The 23,423-nt window shown below is 33.7% G+C and overlaps 1 protein-coding gene across 1 annotated transcript in view; it reads left to right on the top strand.

Moving 5' to 3' along the window:
- Positions 1 to 16,300, top strand: part of LOC111641536 (voltage-dependent calcium channel type A subunit alpha-1-like) — an 85,193-nt gene extending 68,893 nt beyond the window's left edge. Inside the window, exons 4-6 of the mRNA XM_023387711.1 lie at positions 6,467 to 6,594; positions 12,839 to 12,935; positions 15,696 to 16,300. Coding sequence (XP_023243479.1) covers positions 6,467 to 6,594; positions 12,839 to 12,935; positions 15,696 to 15,734 — 264 coding nt within the window. The 3' untranslated portion in view covers positions 15,735 to 16,300. The remainder of the gene's footprint in view (positions 1 to 6,466; positions 6,595 to 12,838; positions 12,936 to 15,695) is intronic.
- The last annotated feature ends 7,123 nt before the right edge of the window (positions 16,301 to 23,423 follow it).

The following is a 23,423-nucleotide window of genomic DNA, read 5'->3' as shown; positions in this document are numbered from 1 at the left end:
ATTATTCTGTGCAACAAAAAATTACAATTTTTTTTTTACAAAAATTCAGTTAAACTAAGTTGTAAATATTTTAATACATAAATGTAAATTTACTTAAAATTAAAACTGTTTGTTATATTATTACTGTATGCTACATTTATATTCATTTAAATTACGTAAAATAACAAACAAATTACATTAAAATTGTCCACGGTGTCCCAGATTAAAGTTGACATTTTCCAGTTGGCTACAGCAAAAAGTATTCATCAGAATGTCGTGAAAGTTTGGGAATGCCTTAATGGGATGATGGTAATTTTTTTCTAGAGCAAATAAGTTAGTTCCAAAAATTATGGGCATATTATATTATGGGCTAATGGGCATATTATAGCTTTATATAGAACATAACAATGAGCTAGTTATCTGTCTAATGTGAACAAAACATGTTTAAAACATGGCCACTGTTGTCTGCTACCATCTGAAAGTGTAAAACAGCATATTCAACAGTTGCATGCAGTGTATGCCTTGGAATGTTATGCACATGGCATGTTATTTTGTCTTTAAAGTCTGACAGTGATGTTATGGGATCACAGTAGACCAAATATTTGAAATAGCCCCAGAACCAAAAATTACATGGAGTTGTCTGGGGATCATATGGGTCAATATGCCACTATTTCAGCTTGAAAAGGGCCTTCTAGTATTGGTTTTTGGAAATAACTTTTTTGGTCTAGAAAAACTCCCATAATTTCATTTTTGTTTATAAATTTTTGTTAAAGTGCTTTTTTTAATATGTATTTTATTATTGTTTTATTCAAAAATGTAAAAATAAGCATATTAAATTTAAGAAACTCACTGTAAATTATCTCATCTTACTCCAATTAACATTGGCTTTGTTTGAAATTTGAGAGGAGGATGTTATTTTTAAAGTCAGGATAGATTGGGTCACCAAAGTGGTCGATATTGACCCCTGGAATCGATATAACGTTATTGGAGGTCGATGGAAAAATTGAAACTAAAAATACAGTAGAGCCTCAAACTCGGCCTAATGTGGACCGAAGGGTGGCCGAGTTTGTGAAAATGCCGGGTTATCGGGAATGGGGTTAAAAAAGGATAAGTATGCATGTTTCCTCAGAAAATACTGTACTGTACTTGTATGAATTGTTTACTTGAGAATACAACAGAGAATAAACTGCCCAAATACCCTTAAACAAAGGAAAAGTACATCCTTTATGAAGGCACAAAGCCTTTACTACATGAAAATGAAAATTAATGAATACACTGTGTGCAGTAATTTACCTGATAAGACAGACCTCAGAAAAGCATAAAGCTGTCTACAATGAAAATTATCTAGCCGACTCCCAAGTCCTTAGCCACTGCACTGACACTTTCTCTGTTATCCAGTCTCTTTAATGCCCGCAACTTTTGCTCCATAGACATGTTCGCTTGTTTTCTTTTAACGGAAGATGCCATCGCAGAGTACTGTTGTTGTGATGGAATCGTTTAGATGTATGGTTCCCGTGCTTTTCCTCTTTTTCAAACAAGCAACGGTTGTCGCCATAGAAATATGGATTGAGAAACGACTGTTAGTTTTGAAAACAGAATAGATGATTGGCCGTCGATCATCGGACGATCGCATGGACCTCCAATAGGACTACGAAGTGCTCCTTGGTCAATCAGCGCTATCTTCATTCCATATAAAGAGATTAAGTTTAAACGGGAAAGTTAAGTTCGCCTAAGTTTGTTTTCGCCCTGCCAAGGTGTGGCCGAGTTAACCAGAATGCCGGGTTATCGAGTGCCGAGTTTTCGAGACTCTACTGTATAACTATAGATATGTTTTTGAATATTGTTTCAATGAATTTAATAGTACAGCGCTTTGCAGATTTAGAAAATATTGATATCCCAGAATGGATTATGATGCCATTTTCCACTCAAATTGAAAACGTCGACATCAACTTGCAAGATGAACTTATTGAATTATTAGTTGACCTTGAAGCAAAAATGCTTTTTAAAAATTTAAATTTGAGCAATTTCTGAACGAATATAAATGTAACACAAAAATACACAAAACTTTGTAATACGGTAAATCCTTTTTTGCTGGCATCTCCAAGTTCGTATATGGTTGAAGCTGATTTCAGCCATGATAATTCCATCTTAACCAAACAGAGAAATAAGTTGAATGTGGAACTTTGAGGTGATTTAAGACTAAAACTTACAAGTTTTCAACCAAATATTGCTAATCTTGCTGAGGATCATCAAGCTCACCCTTCTCACTGATTGTCAGTTACAAAAATTATTATTATTATATATGGTAATACCCCAAACTTACGCGATAGGTGGGACCGAGCAATAACTGCATAAGTCGAATTCGCATAAGTCGGGGTATAATTTCGCAATTTGTGTAAAATCCAAGTCAGATGTATGTAAGCTAATAAATGTTCTTGTTAATCTTATCTCGTCTTTCGATTAGTTCATGGTTACAATAAATCACCACATAGAGTCTCTCGAGTCTCCGTAGATATAACAAACACAGAAATAAATAACACAAAATAAATTGTAGCTATGCATCGATTCCGCGCGACATGTCTGAACATGTAAGTCGAACAATAGTGTGGGTGGAGTGAGTAATTGAGAGTTGCGTGGCACTCAAACAAAAGATGAATCGATGAGATTTGAAAATCGCGTAACTCCGGGGTAGCGTAAGTCGAGGTATTACTGTATACAATAAATGTATACAATAGAGCATCGATTATCCGACCCCCGATTAACTGTCACATCGGTTAACCGACCATTCTAGTCGGCAAATTTCAAATGTCCATTAGTGATGTGGCACTACAATATTTGGCTACGTCTTGGCTACTTTAATATAATTTTTGTTAAATTTTTGTGTGTTCTAGCTGGCAACACTGGCTCAACCATGAAAGGGGGGCCAGTATTTAAATGAGATTTAATTTTCTAATTATGAGTGGTTGTTTGTTTTGTGAGCAATAAAATAATTTTAAAATAATTTTTAACGATACAATATTGACAATTATTATTTTTAAAAAAATTGTTAGGCTTAACATCGATGAAAATTCAATGTGAAGTAGGTTAATGATATACTAATTACATTTAACTAATTAATAGCGATATACTAATAAACAAACATCGCTAAACCCAATACATAACATAACTAAACACCAACGATATGCCGAAAATCTCGAACCACAACTCCTGCTTACCGTACAGATGCGTTGCCAGTTACGCTATCTGGACCTCCAGTCCGATCTCCTCTTCCAGCGTATATAAGCTAACTATATAACCATCGACGGTTATTACAACGCCGGCTGGGGACACATTGACGCAATGGCCAGTTGAGTGCCTTATAGGACGTGGGACGTGGGCACTGAATGTGTCACCAGCCGGCGTCGTAATAACCGTCGATGGTTATATAGTTAGCTTATATACGCTGGAAGAGGAGATCGGACTGGAGGTCCAGATAGCGTAACTGGCAACGCATCTGCACGGTAAACAGGAGTTGTGGGTTCGAGTCCCGCTCCGGGCCAAATTTTTTCTCCCAGCAGTTCTAAATTATTTAAATTAATTAATTTATTTATAATTATTAATGTTAATAAGAGATGGTGCCTAACGCTTCCCTCTAAAGCCAAATTGGTAACGTAATTCATTTAATAATTAGCCTTATACTAGCCCGATAGATTTTCGGCATTCGGTTGGTGTGTAGCTTTATTATTATATATCGGGTTTAGCGATGTTTGTATATATTACGCCTTGCCGGGGCCTGCGATGGCTGGTTGAGTGCCTTATAGGACGTGGGACGTGGGCACTGAATGTGTCCCCAGCTGGCGTTATAATAACCGTTGTAAGTTACCTATCTACAGATTTGTTATGAGATCACCAACATGTCTATATATCGCATTTTTGCAAGAGCCATGCATATGAATGTTTATACACACCCTTATTCTTGTTACATCCTTGTGCAATAAAGCTGTTACTCCATGTCGTCCTTGTGAATACGTCTCCATCCTTTCACAGCTAATTCCGATAATCATACATACCATAAAACATTTATCTCGTGTTTTCATGACTGTTGCACAGCTTTCATTTTGACAGCCTACCCAACTGATTTCAGTTAATTTTAGTTTACTTATCAGACAATATTAAAATATAGTTAAATGAATTCTTTGCACACATGATCAAGATGAAGTATCTATTATTTCACTAATATATAGTGTGAGGATCCGAATTCGGACTTTTCGTGTGTTTATATCATTTCACATTGTAGCTATACTTTCATTTGACAACTGTCAACTTTTACACCTGGGAGTTAAACATCTGCTAAGTTCTCAGGCGTAATAATGACGCTTTCTCAGCACCTTTCGACCTAATATCTTCGTTTCAACAATCCAATATGAAAAAACCGACAACAAAGTGGCAGTCGTCGCCCGTCTCCCGAAAAGAGAAGTTGCTTCTAGTACCTTGTCCTAAGTGCCTCACTATTCGGATATCAGAGGCTATATCCTACAAAAAGATCATCGGAACCATAGACTAATACCCTTTCGGATACTGTTCTATCATTCTTACGGATACTTCCTCTACCGGACTGACATTCCGAACTTTCTTCCCTTCACCAAGACTGCTCGAGAATCTCCATCAAGACAGCAAAAACAAAAGGTATTTATCGCTACGCGAAACTTCTGTAAACTCTCTCTCAAATAGGGGAAAAACGTAATATCTTAATATTATCAAAATGAGAAATGTATCTAACAGCAGTCCTAATGTATAGCCTATCGTTAACCATTAAACAGTTGTTATGTTAAAAAGCGTCTGAGTAAATCACTTCCGGTGTGTTGTCTCTCCTTCTATCTTGACTCTGATCGCTCACACACACGCCCGAACGAAACGGTTTCTGTGTCTAGCCGTGAAAACACAGTGGTGTCAGTCCTGACGAAGCCTGTCATTGCGATCTTCGCCGACCCGATGTTGACCCTTCGGTCACGTGGTGCCGAAGTATAGGGAGGCCCTTCGGCATTGTCACAATAGTATTTATTGTTTTACTATCTACTGGTAAGTTATTAGTTAGTAAAAAATTACAGTGTAAAAATATCCTGACAAAATCTGGCTGTCTAGTTGTTTGTTTTAAAAAATATTTATAACTTTAAAAAATAATGCCAAGGTAATGCAATAAAATTGTATTAAAAATAATTCTCTTATTTTTCTTTGTAACAGCTAACATTGATTATTGTTATTTTTTTGTGATTAAAATTAAAAGGATATTAACATAGACATTTTGCTAATACATAGAATTATAATTAAATGTGTATGCATAAAGTAAAGCAGGAAGTAAATTTGAGTGATAAAATCCAAATGGAACAGACATCTGTGCTAATGATATTTATGCCCTTTTTATATTTTATTGTATTTGTGTAATTGCTATTTGCAAAAATGATTGAAAAATTGGAGAGAAAAATTTATCACTTGCTGTTTACTTTTTTGCTTTTATAGTTATATTTATAACCTGATTGACGTAAATCTTATAGCTAACTGTGGAGCCAGAAGTTTTCTTAAACTTAATAAATTTTTAAAATTATGAATACAATTATATTATCAAAAGTAAATTATAACTGTGATGATAAAATTATATAAAATACTATTCATTTTATCAATGAAAGATTATATTTTAAAAAATGTAATTTTAGACTGTTCTGCAAGAATTTGAATACTTAAGAGAAAAACAAACTTAAAAATTTGTTGAAAAACTATATACTAATTTCTGCTTTATAGGAGTAGAAAAATGTTTTAATATTTCTTTAATACTTTTGAGCTTCAGCCTATCTTCAGGGTTTACATCTACTGTTGAATTTTTATATCTCATTGCATTCAAATAAATCTTTCTTTTGCCCTCCCTGCCAGTTGGTTGGATCCCATAGTAAAGTTAACATTAGTAATCTTTTATCTCTCATCCCTCTCACTTTAAAGAATAATTTTTGTACTTCTGAACTTTTACTACTAATTTTAAACTTTTCTTTTTTATAGTTGTCATTTTCATACACTTGCCAAACTATTTGTGTCTCCATTATTAACCACCTTTTTATTTACTTTTTTTCAAAAGATGTTATGTCATCATCATCATTTACTTTTTCTATTTTTTCCTTCCCACATATATAATATTTTTATAATGGCTTTCTCCACTCAATTTGTATTTATCCGGCCTTTTCTACAGTCATCTATATGTTTCTTTAATCTCACACCTAAGTTTTCTTTGAAGCTTTGAAAGCATTAATTAAATATTCAAGAATATGTTTTCACTCCTATAAACAGAAATTGTATATCAAAAATTGGAAGTTAATATTGGATTTGTTGAAAATAATAAACTTTTAGCTTTAGAAGATATTTAATTAAAATGTATATTACATTTTATATATACATTTATAATATTTTCTGTTGAATATAGTCTTATATATTTTTCTCTAAATTCTTGTTATTAAATTTATAGATGCTCAATTTATTTGTTGCTGTCATTATGGATAATTTTGATTATTTAACAAGAGATTGTTCAATTCTTGGTGCACATCATTTGGATGAATTTATTCGTGTTTGGGCTGAATATGATCCTAATGCAACGTAAGTAGTATAAACAATGTTTAATGTATTTGTAAAATTATTAACTGATGCTCATAATAGTAATATTTGCCATTTCTAAATTTTATCTACTGATGACTTCTGAATAGCTTCAAATGATTGAAATGCTAAGAATTAGTGAAGTCATTATATTGAAAAATTATCAGCTGATACTTGTTTATTTAATGATATAAACAGGGTTGTAGTAAAGAATATATGGTGGTATATATAATATACTTAATGCTTTTCTCAGAAATGTTATATATTTCCTGGATGTACAGGTTTTTGTATAACTAGAAAATATATCATAATAAAGGTGCAGAAAAGTTTTTTATTTCAAATAAGTAAATTATATCTTAATCAGATCATATGCCACTAATGTTCTGGGCTTATTGTGAAGAAAATTGGAATAAAAATGATTTGATAAGACTGAAATTCAATCTTCTCAAAAAATAAATTGAAATGTTATGTATGGAGAAGTTTTCAACATAAAACTATTTTAATGTTTAAAACTATGAATTTGATCAGTTATGCTGAAGGGTTAAAAGTACTAATTAAAATTGTTCAACCGACATCTGTAAATATGTATATAAATGTACTTAGGATGGATCTTTTAAATACTCAGTGGTATGATTTTGACTGGAGTTGGTGCAAAATGTGAAATAAGAAAATTGAAAAATAAGAATTTGAGAATATAGAGAAAGAACCTCACCAATGCTAATTTAAGAATATATTTGAATTTGAAAGGGATTTTACTAGCCTACTAAGGCAAACACCCAGGAACAAACGAAATATTCACAGTAGATGTTAAAAACAATTTATTAATGGATGCCAACTCTAGGGCATATACTCTGGCAGTAACCCCAAAATGTGATAGTTGGCTGGATTATTACAAAATATCACATGTACAAGGAACTCAAGATTATTTATTACCCAAAAATCTTCTTATAATTAATTCTTAAAACTAACTTACACTAAAAAAAAAAAAAAGAAAATAGACGATAGGGGGCAAGAAGTATCAAAGAGGGCTAAAAGAATAGAATAAAGAACTCAGGTTGTATGAACGTCTTTCTGTTCTCATGAGGGGGGCATGTGGAAACTTCCTTCAGCACAATTTGCACTTCCATTCACCTTTCCTTAGTCCAAGAGGGTTTCTATAAATTTCTAGTCCAAGTTGTTGTCAATCTGAGCTCAAAACTCATCAAGTTGAGATGCTGACGTCAACATTGTAATGTCAGTCCAATATATTCAGGAGTCTCTCCTTTTCCACATTGGCTTCACCTGTCTCTCGGGTACTTGGCAACTCTCTTTATTCTCCTTCTTGTCCTCTCTCTATGAGGAGCAGCCAAAAATAAACTCTTTCTTTTTACATGTTCCCACAGGAAACCTTGCATTCATTGTTTGACAATTCCAGGAAGTGATCTTCATGTCTAAGGGGGAAGAGTAATTATAATTGTAAGGGATTCTAGGTGGAAAGAACAAAGGAAATGTGCTAAAGATTACAAACTAAACTTAAATCTAATATGGTGTACAGCCACAAGGGAATTATAAAGATCTGTAGAAAAAAAAATTAGATTTTATCATAAACGTAGTTCTGAACTTAGTCATTCTAGAAATTTTGTTGATTTTGGAGATGTTGAACTATGTTCAAAGGAAATAGTAAGCAGTTGTCTTTGTATGATATAATGGTTAATTTTGTGGTGTATCCCACCATGTATATATGTTTTATTTGCTAATATTCTATGCTATCTGTAATTTCTTCATCTATGTAAATAACCCGCACTATTTTTCCTTGTTTAACTCTTCCAACCTATATGCGCTTTCTGGCTAGTTTTGGGCTGAAATGGGTATCGACTGACAAGGCAGCGTAGGAAGACTTTTCTTCTTTGTTCATTCTTGGAGAAGCAAGCGAAGGGAGAACCACGTGAGGAGAGAAGGGAATGTGTCCGTGCGGTCAGGTAGTATACACTAAATTCATCGTGGTAAATGTCAAAAAATTGCCCAACTCGTTATACAAATAAGGGGGATTTCCTTCTAACATGGCCTTTCTGTATTCTTTTTCTAACTTAGGTTATATTAGTTTTTATTTTAAGTTAAGTTAGTTATAATTAGTATTATAATACGACCCTAACGGATTGTGTACTGGCCGGTTTCGGGACCCAGACACGTAACCGGATACATGAGCTTTGTGAACAAAAAAAAGAAGGAACTGTTTAGATTTATGTACTTCAAAACGGTTAACGTGTAATATTAATATTATGGACGGTTTCGAGATCATGTATTTTGAATAATATGTAGGTTAACTGTAAATAAATAATTTCCTTTATCGTTAATTGAAATTTGTGTTAATACGTGGTGTATTATTTGCATAATATGGTTTTCATTAACCTGTTACACCACAATTTATCTAGTCATTTTGAAAATTTACTAAATGAATTGGTGGAAGATTATGTCATTATTAAATCTTGACTTAAGTTTAGAACTGGATGTTTTGGATGATTTTATATCCAAAGACAAAATACAAAATTTTTTAAAACAAATAAGTCTCTTTACCAGATAAAGAGACCAGATAAATCTCTTGGCTGTGATGGACTTCCAATGGAATGTTGAAAGTTTGCTGAGGAGAGGATGTGGATGAAGCTACAAAAATTTTTAATAACTTTGTCTTTTGGTGAATACCCTCAGAGTGGAAGACATTATGGATAGTTCTGATTTTTAAGAAAGGGGTTTTTCAAAGAATTGTTCAAATTATAGAGCAATTACATTACTATATAGTAAATAAAATTTTTGCTAATGTGCTAACCGAGGGGGCTGAAGCGGAGAGCTTCTCCCCACTTACCGGCTTGGCTGTCAGGAAATGGCTATAGGAGGGCTAAAGGAGTGGGAGGCGTAATGAAGTCGTGATGAGATGTCGGTAGTACTTAACAAGAGTCATTAAATTAGGAATAACATATTTAATATAAACTTAAAAATAATACAAATANCTCCCCACTTACTGGCTTGGCTGTCAGGAAATGGCTATAGGAGGGCTAAAGGAGTGGGAGGCGTAATGAAGTCGTGATGAGATGTCGGTAGTACTTAACAAGAGTCATTAAATTAGGAATAACATATTTAATATAAACTTAAAAATAATACAAATACATTAAAATTACACATTAATTCTAAACAATATGTAAGCGATAATTATAATAAATTCTGAGTTGCGACAATATCGGACAACCGATGTTGTCTATCCCGTAAGTGGGACCATCAAAGGTCCTCAACACAAAATATGACTAAGTCCTATCAAAAGGAACAGATAAATAAGTCTCGAGTATACCGAGAGACAATAATTTCTAAGTTCCGAGTATACCGAGAGAGAGTGAAGTAAAAACAAACTAAGTATTTATTTCTTTAGGTCGGCGATCAGAAACCTTGAAGTTCTTCCAGAGTAGACGCTTGTAGTCTTCTTCCTCCTATGATCGCCTCAAGACCTCCGATCATTCCCCTTTTATACTTTTTTTTAGCGTGGGAAATCTCGGGGACTCCTCTGATGCAATCTGTCACTTCTCCCGATTTATGACAGTCTCCCCCGTCATGGGTGACGACAATGCAGACATCGCTTGACCAATTAATGTTAAATTCGTCATCACCTGGGGAGATGACTGACCATTTTTGGTAATGTTCTCACTGTACGGGTGACCCTTGTAGGTGACCTCTTGTCTACCCTCAATACAGGAACACCCGTCCGTCTCCGTCAACCAGACACCCACAGGAGACTACTCTTTTACAAGGTGTCTGCGGTGTGACCAATTAGCAAAAACAAACAAACGTCCCGGGGAGAGGGGAGTTCTTCCACGGTCGCCTCGGACGACGTCGTCCCAGGGATGACCTTCTTGATGGACGAATTACGCAGTTCATTATCCGGGGTCTATTCCTCGGGTAACGGGGTGAGAACAGGAGAAATAACGGAAATAATGATGAAAGAAATATAACTTGTTACGTATTTAATTAAAATTCTCATACGATAGTCAGATTTTCACACTAATATTTTATACTGTATAACAGATTACACAGTTGCTATTTATTGGCAGCATCATTGCCTCAGTGTTCATATGATTGGTAACACTATTGCCTCAGGGTAGGGGGATATAAAAATGGTGAACAAAGGAACCTGGTCTTTTGTCTGGCCAGCATCTTAGATAAGCAAGTGCAATAAAGACTATTGTAAAGGATCATAGACTTGTTCTTTTCATAGTAGTAAAGACATAATAACAGTAAATCTGGATTGATTCTTCAGGTATTTTATCTGAATTACAAGCTTATTTTGTAAATGCTATTCTGTAATTGATCATCATTTCATATTAAATTATCTTGCATGTAGAAAATTGCAGAAAAAATGTGGAAAGTTATTTGCTATATTTTTTGGTCTTCTGCTTTTGATGTGGTCTAATGATGAGTTGTGCATGTGTCTGATGAAATTTGGTATTAGCAACAAAATGTTAACTGTATTAAGGTCTATATATTGATTACACTGTCTTCAAATAACTGAAACTATAACTACACCACACCACTTGACAAGTATAATCCAATTTTGAGTGCTATGAATGTTGGTCTGACCTAAATAAATGTAACATATCAGTATTAATATAGTACAGGAAATCCTTGTTTGTTCAAAATTCAAGGGACAAAATAGTCGTGACTTTGAATTATCCGAGATTTACAAAAAAATATTTCTGTACAATATGTCAAATGCCATGCATGATGTAATTCATGATGTAATTCATAATGATGTAATTCATGATTTGTAAACCAAAAAGCATTTTGGTTATGAATGATGAGAAATTGTGAAGGTTCATGGCAAAATGAAAAATACAAAGATACATAGGCAAATTCCTGTATTTCACTTGATAAAAGAAAATCGTTTGGATACCAACTCTTTTTGGCATACAATTTTATAAATTTACAGTAAATATCTGTACAAGATGTGAGAAAATGAACAATGGTTAATACTAAGTTCTTGACACCAAAATGTACTGAAATCTTTATAATAGAAATAAAATGAACTATAACTAGACACCTAAAAACTAATTAAATATTAAAGAAGAGAAGCAGTAGACGTAAGAGAACAGAAGAGATAAGAATAGTAGAAAGTGGGTACTCGAATGTAACGATCTTGGGGGATAATGATTCCTGGTCCTTTTTCTTGGGAAAGATGGATGATTTCTGATTTCCACTTATGGAAGATACCACAGCAAATTAAGTCTTTATATTTCTTTTTATAAGTTTGGTAGACAAACTTATAAAAACTTGCTTTTGATTCTTACTTGGGCCTCCTTTCGACTCCAGTCACTGCTAAAATGACCTAGAGCACACTCTTTGCATGTCCTATCCATTGGATGTTTCAGCCAAGAATGTCCATTGTCTTTCCAACTTAGCCCTCTGGGCTTCCTTCGTTTCTTTTGTTCAAAGGATTAGTCATCACCACCCAGGAAGAAAGAGTTAAGAAAGAGCATTCTGGAAAGGATAGACAATGAAACAAAGAAGAAAGAGAGGAAACTATACAAAATTAAAAATAAAATATGGTGTATTGCCACAAAATAAGAGAATAATGATTAAATATTATAAACTGAAACAAAATAATTCGTTTTTATTTTATACACTGATAAACAGATAACAAAAATGAGAATTAAATAAATAAAGATAAAATGAATTAGAATAATAGTAGAGAATAAAAGTATAGGTATGCGAATGGGCTATTGGAAATATTATTATTAATGTTTATGATTTCATTAAGTTCTTTTAATTTTTAATGCTTTATTTGTAAATATTTTTACTACTTTAGATTAGTAATCATTTGATATGGAGACAATTTATGAAAAAGGAAATTCAACTAAATGTTAATATGTTATTTGTATTTATTGTGTATCTGGAAACCTACACAACAGAGTTGAAGATGAAGAAGCTACTTTTCCTTAGCCTAACTAAAGTTTTACTGATTTGCAACTTTTATTTGGAGATTCACTAAAGATTATAAAAGAAATTTAAAGATCATATTACAAAAAGAAATTTTTAAGTATCCAACTAATTGATTAGAATGTTTTATTGTAGATATTATTTATTTATTTCTTCATTAGATTTTATATAAAACTTATATAAAATAAGATATGAATTCATATTTTATTTATATAATAATAGTTTCTTAAAATATTAAATTGTAATAAAATATAAATTACTATATTAGAAAATTTAATTAACTTTTTTTCAGAGGTTATATCCATTATACAGAAATGTATGATATGTTACGGAATATTGATCCGCCTCTGGGTTTTGGAAATAAATGTCCATACAGACTAGCTTACAAGGTAATTATTATATATATATTATTTTATCATCAAATAATTATTCAGTTTATTCATTATACATATACGTGTGTGTGTGTATACACACATATATACTGTGACTTCCTGCATATAACTTGTGATTATCTGTGTTGGAAATTACAATATACTGTATATCCGTGCAAATAAGATGATCTTCAAAGGTATAAATTTTTGTCAAAGTTTTATAGTTTTAGCATATATCTTTCCTATAAGATGACCCCCAAACTATCAATGGCCTATGAATTTAGTTTAGATCAGCGATTATCATCTGGATAATAATACTGTATAGCATATACAGAATTATGCCCTATTCGTAATTTTTCAGATGAATGAATTTTATTATCTTTCATCTGGCAGCACTGTCTTGTGATTCTTGCAAACATTCGCACTGATTCGGGCATTCGGGTAATGACCTTGACTATTGACAAAATAAATTATTTTTTGCCTATATACTTTATGAAAAGTTTCTTAAAAATAATGCCTAATAGGCTATAACTCAAGATATATTCAGGTACAGATACAATATTTTACATGAAAATACTTGATATATCGGTAACAAAAGAACCTACTCAAAGTAGTTTTCTACTGTCTGGAAAGATGTTTTTCTATCACTCAATCTAAGCCATGAGGCCATCTTGGAAAAATTGAAGAAGTTGGTGTCTGACCCAGCGTTAAACAGTGTCCTTCACAGCTTCTATATCAGAGAAATGCCTATCATTTAGACTGTTCTTCAGTGGGCTTAACACAGATGAAAGTTTAAAAGGCCAAATATGGACTGTATGGAGGGTTTTCATTGTGTAGCATTGTGGCCTACAAGCCAGTGGTTATTATTATTATTTTAATTTAGAAAATTGTAAAATTTCTTTTCTTTATCTATTTTTTTTTTTTTTTTTTTTTTTTTTTTTTTTTTTTTTTTTTTTTTAATTTAAAAAATTTTAAAATTTTTTTTTTTTTTTTTTTTTTTTTTTTTTTTTTTTTTTTGTTTCCTGCCTTAATGCTTGGAAATTCCAATGGAGTCTGGCTGGAGGAAAAACTTTTCCTCCAGCCAGATTGGTCTAATTAGTCCTATGCTGTGGGGGGAGAAATAGGAATGTTGTATAAAGAGGTTGGAAAGGAGGAGAATTAGGATTTTCAGTGGTTGAAAGGAGTGTGGAAGAAAACTGGAAGAAAGTGGGACAGTTTACAATAACAAAGAGCAAACAAGATCTGGGTTAAATTTTTGGAAGGGGATATATTCCAGGAGAAATTTCTGGAAGGAAGAGCTGAGAAAAATAGTCTATTATATTCATATGTTCCTTTATCCTAGAAGGGTTCCAACACCATTATGAGACTGATGTGAAGTTATGCATGAAAGTTATGAAGTTATGATTCTGATGTATAATAGGCAGTCACTTAAAATCTGAAATGTCAGCAAGACAATTACACAATATCGTGAAGTGTACAATGGAGCAGAGCTCGGGTAATACAACAAGAGTTTCCTTATAACTAATTCTTAAAAACTAACTTATGCTAAGGGGAAAAAGAGATCAGAGAGTATAGGCAAGAAATAACAAAATAGCTGATAGAAGAGAATAGAATATCTGGGATGTACGAATGTTATTTTGTGAAGGTCACTTAGAACTTTCTTAGACTCACTTAGTACTTAGTGTTGTCGAATATCTGAGAGACAAGTGAAACTAAACTGGAGTAAGAAAAGTTTATGAACTTGTTGGAGTAACTGCATAGTAAAGCTCAGATATAGAAAAAAAGGAAAATAGAAGCACAGTCTTCTTCATACTCACTCCATGTAACATTTCCTTCATTGTTCTTGTGATTCCACTTAGTGGCCCTCACCACCTAAGGAAATAGATTAAGATTAGAAGGTTCTAGAAGTAAGAAAGAACAAAGGAGAAATGCTAACAACTACAAACTGTACTAAAATTATACAATGGTGTACAGTCACACTGGATTAACTCAAAACAGCAATAAACATATCTACCAAAAAGGCTTAACATTAAACCTTTCTGAATCAATTAAGTCTTTTTGGTAGATGTGTTTATTGCTACATTTGAATATATTGTGGTGTATCCCACCATGTATATATATGTTTTGTTTACTGATATTCTATGCTATCTGTAATTTCCTCTTCTACGTAAAAAACCTGCACTATTTTTCCTTGTTTGACTCTTCTGACCTATATACACTTTCTGGCTAGTTTTGGGCTGAAAAGGGAGCAAAAACTGACAAGGCAGCATAGGAAGACTTTGCTTTCTTATTCATTCTGAGAGAAGCAAGCAAGGGGAGAACCACGTGAGGAGAGAAGGGAACGAGTCCGTGCGGTCAGGGAGTACGTTGGAATATTGCCCAATTCGTCATACAGATAAGGGGGATTTCCTTCTAACATAACCTTTCTATACTTTTTTTCTAACCTAGATTATATTAATTTTTATTTTAAGTTAAGTTAGTTATAATTAGTATTATAATACGGTTCTAATGGATTGTGTACTGGTCAGCTTCGGGATCCGCATGTGTAACCGGATATACGAGCTTTGTGAACGAGAGAAAAAGAGGAACGGTTTATTATTATGGACGGTTTCGAGATCATGTATTTTAAATAATTTGGAGATTAACTGTAAATAAATAATTTCCTCCATCTTTAATTGAAATTTGTGTTAATACGTGGTGTAATTTTGTATAATACGGTTTTCATTAACCCGTCATACCACAATATTTGTAAGTGAGGAACTTTATTCTTTCTTACAGGAAAGGACATCTTCCCCAACTGACACTATTATGAGATAGGAGTGTATACATTTTACTTTTGACAGAGTGAGGTCAAGCCTTGTTATAATCTACTCATAATCTGTTATTATTTCGTCATTCTCTTAGAAATAGTGAGGTTTGTTAATATTGTTGGCAATATTTTTTGTGTCATACATTAGGATACGTGTAAAGAGTATTTTTTGTTTTGCAATGTTTCTTAAGAACAGTGTAAGCATTGTAAGATATGTTCTAGTCTGATTGCACTAAGATATTTTCAATAAGACAGTTCTATGAGCTGATGTTTATATCTGTTTGGTTTTTATTTATATGTATTATCTTATCTGTTAAAAGTACATTGACTGTACCCATTGTACTTAGTTTTCTTTCTACACAACCCACAGCATCAACATGCAGCCTATTTTTCCATGGCTGTGAAGGTTTCTAGTGATGTGTGTGGTCGTATGTTGTCACAGTATAAGATAATGGATGACAAAGAGCCTAGATTTGGCATTCTTGGACTTTCACTTGTTTGATTCACTGAAGAGAAGTTTGCACAATAAGCATTTCCATGATACAAAGGCTATGAAAGACACCATTTGATACTAGGTCAGACACAAATCTTAATTTTTCCAAGATGTCTTCATGGCTTGGATTGAATAGGAGAAAAAAATAATTTGCAAACAGTAGACTACTTTGAGTAGATTCTTTTTGTTATTTTTTTAACAATATCAATAAGGATCTATTCAAAGTAATCTACTGTTTGCAAAATATTTTTTCAATTAATACAACAATAATAATAATAATTACAATATACAATAGCCCCTCATTACATTGCACTTGTTGGGAGACAAGGAGAAATGTTATATCACACTACTGGATATATCACACGAGTACTGAAAATTCTGGCTTTTACTAAACAGAATATAGATGCTATGGAATCTCTATCCTCTATTCTTTCATCAGCAAGTGTTTCTGATATAAAGTAAGCTTAGCTTTTCAATAATGAAGTTTTGTTTGTGGTTATATCATATTAATTGATGTTTACGTAAACATTAATGCTAAATAGGCATTCATGGTATCTATGTTTCTTTAACAATGACATTTAAAGACAAATACTGTTGATATAAAAACAAAATAGCAGTTGCATTTTTATTATATGATACTATATTTCACAATAAATTCATGTAATTTATGTTTTTCAATAAATATTATAAATACAGTAATTGAAATTAAAAAGTAAACATTGAACATATAATAGACCATCAGAACTTATAAAATTACAGAGTAAAAATTCTATAAAAAGCAAAATAAAGTTACTACTGTATAAAAAGTTTAGAACTTTTGGTTTAGAAATAAAAAAAACTTTTCCTTACACATTACAGGTGAATTTGAAATTTCACATAAAGGTGTGTAAATTTCAAATTCACAGGAACTTGTAAATGAGGAGACAGCACTTAAAACCAATAAATAAACAACTTTTAATATTAAAAGGAAACATAAATAATAATTTATCTGTCCACCTGTTTTGCTTACTTAGATCTTGATGAATTTATTGTTTCACCTGCAGTGGTAGTGGAGTTTCAAGGACAATTAAATGAAATACAGTATTTTATTCCTACCAAAAAGAAATTTAATGTCAACTGGTAATTTAAAATTTATTGACTCAAGTGCTTTTAAAATTTGAGTGACAAAAGAAAGCATGATAAAATGAGGAGCTATTATTATTATTATTATTATTATTGTATTAATTGAAAAAAATATTTTGAAAACAGTTGATTACTTTGAGTAAGTCTCTTGATATTGTTGAAAAAATAATAAAAGAGCAAAAAGAACTTACTCAATAATAATAACAACAACTCCTCTCATGTAGTCACCACCTAGTTGTGGTGGGAGAGCCAGTAATTTCACTGCTCCATAGAGCAATGCAGGCTGGAGCACAAGCTCCTGGTGGGGACATCCATGTCAATAATATCTATGGGGAGAAATAAAGCTAAGAGTGACCACACCCACATTCTGTGGAGATATTTATCATGGTAGTAACCAAGTCTAAGTGTGATACCAGCTTGGATGTCATCTGGGTGCATTCATGGGTTAGGCGGAGACTCGAGTTCAAAAAATAGGCCACAGTCTTTTTTGGCTACCAGTGGCAAAACCAGTGCTGGCCCAAGCTTGGCTACTGCTATGCTCTGAACAGTTGTGATAAACCAACCTAGTCCTGGGCTTGGCAGATCACAAAGGCTGGAAAGCCATGCCAATGGATGAAATGGACAATGAAATGAATGAGTTTATCATTCATACTTACTACACCATTACAAGACTTGAAACAAACATGACAGCATACATACAACAATTACACCAAAGATTCACACAACAATATGCTCACCTCACTGTCAATAAACAAAGGGTTATTGATCAAAAAAGAACAATTATACACAACAACTTTATCCTACAAACAACACTTGAATTTATCAAACAACAAGTTGGTGATCAACTACATCAATAGACACTTGTAGCTGACGGGCGAAAGACCAGATGCACTAAGTGGTATTACCTGGCTTGAAAATAAAGAAAAGAAGACAGAATGTGAAGGCAAAGGTGAAAAGACAGAAAATAGATAGGGACGGAAAAAGGGATGCATAGGGTGTCTTCATTGGATTTATTAAATCAAAGTAAAAATACAAAGAATACAGAAATAAATTAACAAACAATACAATAGTAAACTTGAAAATGTACCAAATGCACACACTCACTACACTTTGTAGAAATGACATAGGTAGTACAGTCAACCCCCCTATAACACGGTAGATACGTTCCATTCTTTATGAATCCATTTTGTACGAGTCCTTGCCAATCACAGCCCGACACGTGTGAAGTTTACGGACTACGGCTGTTTGAAAGGTTTTCTTCCATAAAATTAATCGATTCTAGACTAATTTGACTCAACATTTCCAAAATATGTATAATTTTTTTGGGAATAATCCGTATAAACTATGCTATAAACAAAAAATTGTACGATCACTTATCAAATGTGCACCATTCGACGTCGCCATTGCTCAAGCTTGTTTTCGTCGCGAAGCAGCGCACCAAACGGCGGGCGATTTCTGATAAGTTATTTTTTTGCAAAAACTTTGTTGAACTTTGGAGACATCATTAATATAAATAATTTTTATGGCCGCTGAATAAGAAATGTTTCTTTCACAAGAAATGTATAAAATTACAGTACTGTATTAGACTTAAGGTACCTAATTTACATACTGTACAGACGATAGTAAACTCAATTTACTCGCCTAAATTCTCCGTAGCGTGGCGATGGACTGCGGAAAGTAGTTCGGCTGCCTGATGACGTTTTACCGAATTATAGGAATATTTTTACCAGGGTTGTACGGATACCGTCAGAATTTTTTTGCAGTTTTATAGGAATCATAATTATAGGAACCCATGTTATAGGGGGGTCTACTGTATATACATTTGTGATCAGTTGTTGAAGTAAAGTTTACACTACACAAATGCACTCACTGTTGTGATGATTGATGGTCAGATTCCAACACTCCAGTTGAAGCAAGGAAGTCCATGAGACTTTTAAAAAAGTTTTTGATCCATGACAAAGTTGTCCATTTCACATGACCAGTTGAATCCTTAGAAGTGTTTCTCATTTATGTGTGAAGTTATCACAACAGACAGAAATATTTAACATTAATGAAGATCATGTAACCTGCCAGGATAATCCAGCAACAAGCCTGATAATAGCACACATACAACAACTAATGATACTACAGCACTTCCTAATCCATCACTGATAATATAGACATAGAATTAGTTAATGCGCTCTCACTTACATTTCAGGAAACACTCACTAAGTATACTGGTACAGATCCCACACAAAGACCACGAATACCAAAAACCAACATGTCAAAGGAAGTAGGAAAAATATTAAATTATGTAAACACTCACTTACTACCACACTACATCCATTCAATTTCTACACTCTCAGACATTTATACATTAGTTTATGCTGGGGCAGTCACAGTAGTAACACACCATGGTCTAAAAGAACAATCACAGACAGACACACACAAAACACAATTCTATCACAAGCCTGCTTGGCAGAGAAGAATAGAAACACAAATAAATGACTTTAGACAGCAATTAGGCAGGCTGACACAATACAGTAATACCTCGACTTACACTACCCTGACTTACGCAATTTTCAAATCTCGTGGATTCGTCTTTTGTTTGAGCGCCACGTAACTCTCGATTACTCACTCCTCCCACACTTTTGTTCAGCTTACATGTTCGGACGTGTCATGCAGAATCGACACATAGCTACAATTTATTTTGTGTTATTTATTTCTGTGTTTGTTATATCTATGGAGCCTTCAGAGACTCTATGTGGTGATTTCTTGTAACCGTGAACGGATCAAAAGAAGAGATAAGATTTATTAGCTTACATACATTTGACTTTGATTTTACACGAATTGTGAAATTATACCCTGACTTACGTGGTTATCGCTCGGTCCCACCTATCGCGTAAGTTCGGGGTATCACTGTACACTAAAAACAACATAACACCCAAATTAAAGAAACAACACAAAAACATTTTCAAGAAAATCAAAACACACACAAAGCATGAACATCACAACACACAGAAAATGAGCATGAAGTATTAATGCAAAGAAAATGAATATATATACATTTTGTGTTTTTTGTACGCATAGACATCTTATGTACAGGTTTGTTTTGGCGCAGTTCTCAACTCCTTTTGTATTTGGGTAGGTGACATTGTTGATTCTAGTCACAACACGATGTGGCCCATCCCACTTTGGCTGTAATTTAGGGGAATTTCCCTTACATGCACAGGGTTATGTAACCACACTAGGGAACCCTCTTTGAAGCCTTTATTGTTTGCCTTCCGGTCAATTGGGTCTTCATCTTTTCAGACATTTGTTGACCTGATTGTTGGATGTGGTCACGTACATTATTCATCTTATGACATAAATTGTCCGCATAGTCGGTCATGCTACGTGGACTATCAGGTGGGGTACTGGTGATTAAATCTGCTGGCAATCGTAGTTTTCTTCCAAAGTTTGCAAAGGCTGGTGTCACAGATGTGCTTTCATGGACCAGATGTGCTTTCATGGACCGCGCTTCGGTATGCCAACAAAAATGGTTGAATGTGTTTGTCCCAGTCTCTTTGTCGAGTCTCTATGGCTTTTGCCAGGTACCTTTCCAACGTCTGATTAAATTGTTCCACCATCTCGTTGGATTGTGGATGATACAAGGTGGTTCTGGTTTTGTGAGTACCCATCACACGACATGTCTCTTGAAATATTTGGGACTCGAAATTCCTGCCTTGATCACTGTGAATCTCTAATGGTGTGTGGTGTGACGGGTTAATGAAAAACCGTATTATACAAGAATACACCATGTATTAACACAAATTTCAACTAAAGATGGAGGAAATTATTTATTTACAGTTATTTCCAAATTAATTTTAATACATGATCTCAAAACTGTCTGATACAAAATCGTTCCTCTTTTTCTCTGTTTAACAAAGCTCTTATATCCGGTTCCATGTGCGGGTCCCGAAGCCGACCAGTACACAATCCGTTGTGTATTATAATGTATTATAATACTACTTATACTAACTTAACTTAAAATATAAACTAAGATAATCTAGGTTAGAAAAAGGTATAGAAAGGTTAAGTTAGAAGGAAATCCCCCTTATCTGTACGACAAATTGGGCAATCTTCCGACGTACACTCCCTGACCGCATGGACTCGTTCCCTTCTCTCCTCACGTGGTTCTCCCCTTGCTTGCTTCTCCCAGAATGAATAAGAAAGCAAAGTCTTCCTACGCTGCCTTGTCGGTTTTTGCTCCCTTTTCAGCCCAAAACTAGCCAGAAAGTGTATATAGGTCAGAAGAGTCAAACAAGGAAAAATAGTGCAGGTTATTTACGTAGAAGAGGAAATTATAGATAACATAGAATATTATCGAATAAAACATACATATACATGGTGGGATACACACCACAGGTACTCCAAACCAACAGAAGACTTCGTGGACTAATTTATCGGCTACTGTTACCGTTTCTTAGTTGGGAATGGCGAAGACCTCTGGCCATTTAGTAAAGTACAGTTGACCCCCCCTATAACACAGTAGATACGTTCCGGTTTTTATGAATCCATTTTCTACGAGTCCAGCCAATCACAGCCCGGCACATATGTAGTTTACGGACTACGGCTGTTTGAAAGGTTTCTTCCATAAAATTAATCAATTCTAGACTAATTTGACTCAACGTTTCCAAAATACGTATAATTTTTTGGGAATAATCCATATAAACTATGCTATAAACAAAAAACTGTAGGATTACTTACCGAGTGTGCACCGTTCGACTACGCCGTTGCTTAAGCTTGTTTTTGTTGTGGAGCTTGTCATTAAATGGCACTCGCATGCTTCCTGACAAATTATATTTTTTGCGAAAAATTCACTGAACTTTGGAGACATCATTAATATAAATATAATTTTTATGGATGTTAAATAATAAATGGTTTTTAGTAGGTCCGCTGCTCATTTAAACTCAACGGTTATTGGTTTAGATTTGATCAATCCTGTTGTGAGACGAGTCAGCGATGACATTTTACTGAATTATAGTTTTTTTTAGCATGTTTGTATGAATATTGTTGCAATTTTTTCTCTGTGATATAGGAATCCGAACTATAGGAACCCATGTTATAGGGGGGTCGACTGTAGTCTATGACAACCATGAAGTACCATTTTCTATTTTCACTTTCAGGAAGTGGTCCCGTAACATCTAATGCTATTCATTCCCATGGGACTCCAACATTGTACACCTTTAATACACCTTTACTGCGAGTTTGAGGTCCCTTCACAGCCGCGCAACTGGTACATCTACGACACCATTCCTCCACATCATCACAACAGTGGATCCAATAAAATCTCTTGCGGATCTTCACTTTAGCTTTGGCAATTCGATCCTAATGCTGTAGGACCTGCTCCTTGATTACGTTTAAATCACTGCCAATCGTGGCGTGCAGTTTCTTCAGTTGACGTGCCTGCTCTTCTTGGCCTCACTGGAGCTCTTCTTTCATTTGATGTCCCTGCTCTTCTTGACTTTGCTGAAGCTCTTTTTGCATATCATAATATCATAAAGTACTCAGCAAATCACTATACATATACATATACTTAACACCTTATTCTTGCCAAGAAATATAATTTATTTGAAACAAACAAACGTTTTCAGCCTGATTCACAGGCCATCTTCAGGTTTAGAATACATTTGAATTAAAATTCCATCAATGGAATAGAAAATTCAAATTCAAAATTAAATAAGGTACAATTAAAACAAAATATTAAATAACCAACATAAAACAAAAATAAAAATATAAAAAAAAAAAATATATAAAAATGCAACAAATGAATATATAAGTATTAATAAATGCAATTACTAAGACATTCAATAAAACTACTATATTGATTGGTTAGAGCCCTTATTAAACTTCTTAACCATAAACTTCCATGCAGAGGGAAGACTTTCTGCGTCCCTCGCATTTAGACAGCCTTCTTGTAATCTACTCCTATAAATCTGCAACTTTTCCGCTGTCAACGCCAAAGATGGAGAAGATAAAGGATTTATGATGGTCGCCTCATTCCATTTGACTATAGCTCCTGGTGCTTGTGCCATTTGGGACAAAATTGTTGCATTAGACC

This window comes from Centruroides sculpturatus, unplaced genomic scaffold (assembly GCF_000671375.1).
Source record: "Centruroides sculpturatus isolate CEXI.00-Female unplaced genomic scaffold, Cexi_2.0 scaffold151, whole genome shotgun sequence".
Lineage (NCBI taxonomy): Eukaryota > Metazoa > Arthropoda > Arachnida > Scorpiones > Buthidae > Centruroides > Centruroides sculpturatus.
The sequence above is the reverse complement of the archived record's forward strand: the minus strand, read 5'-3'. Positions and strand labels throughout refer to the sequence as shown.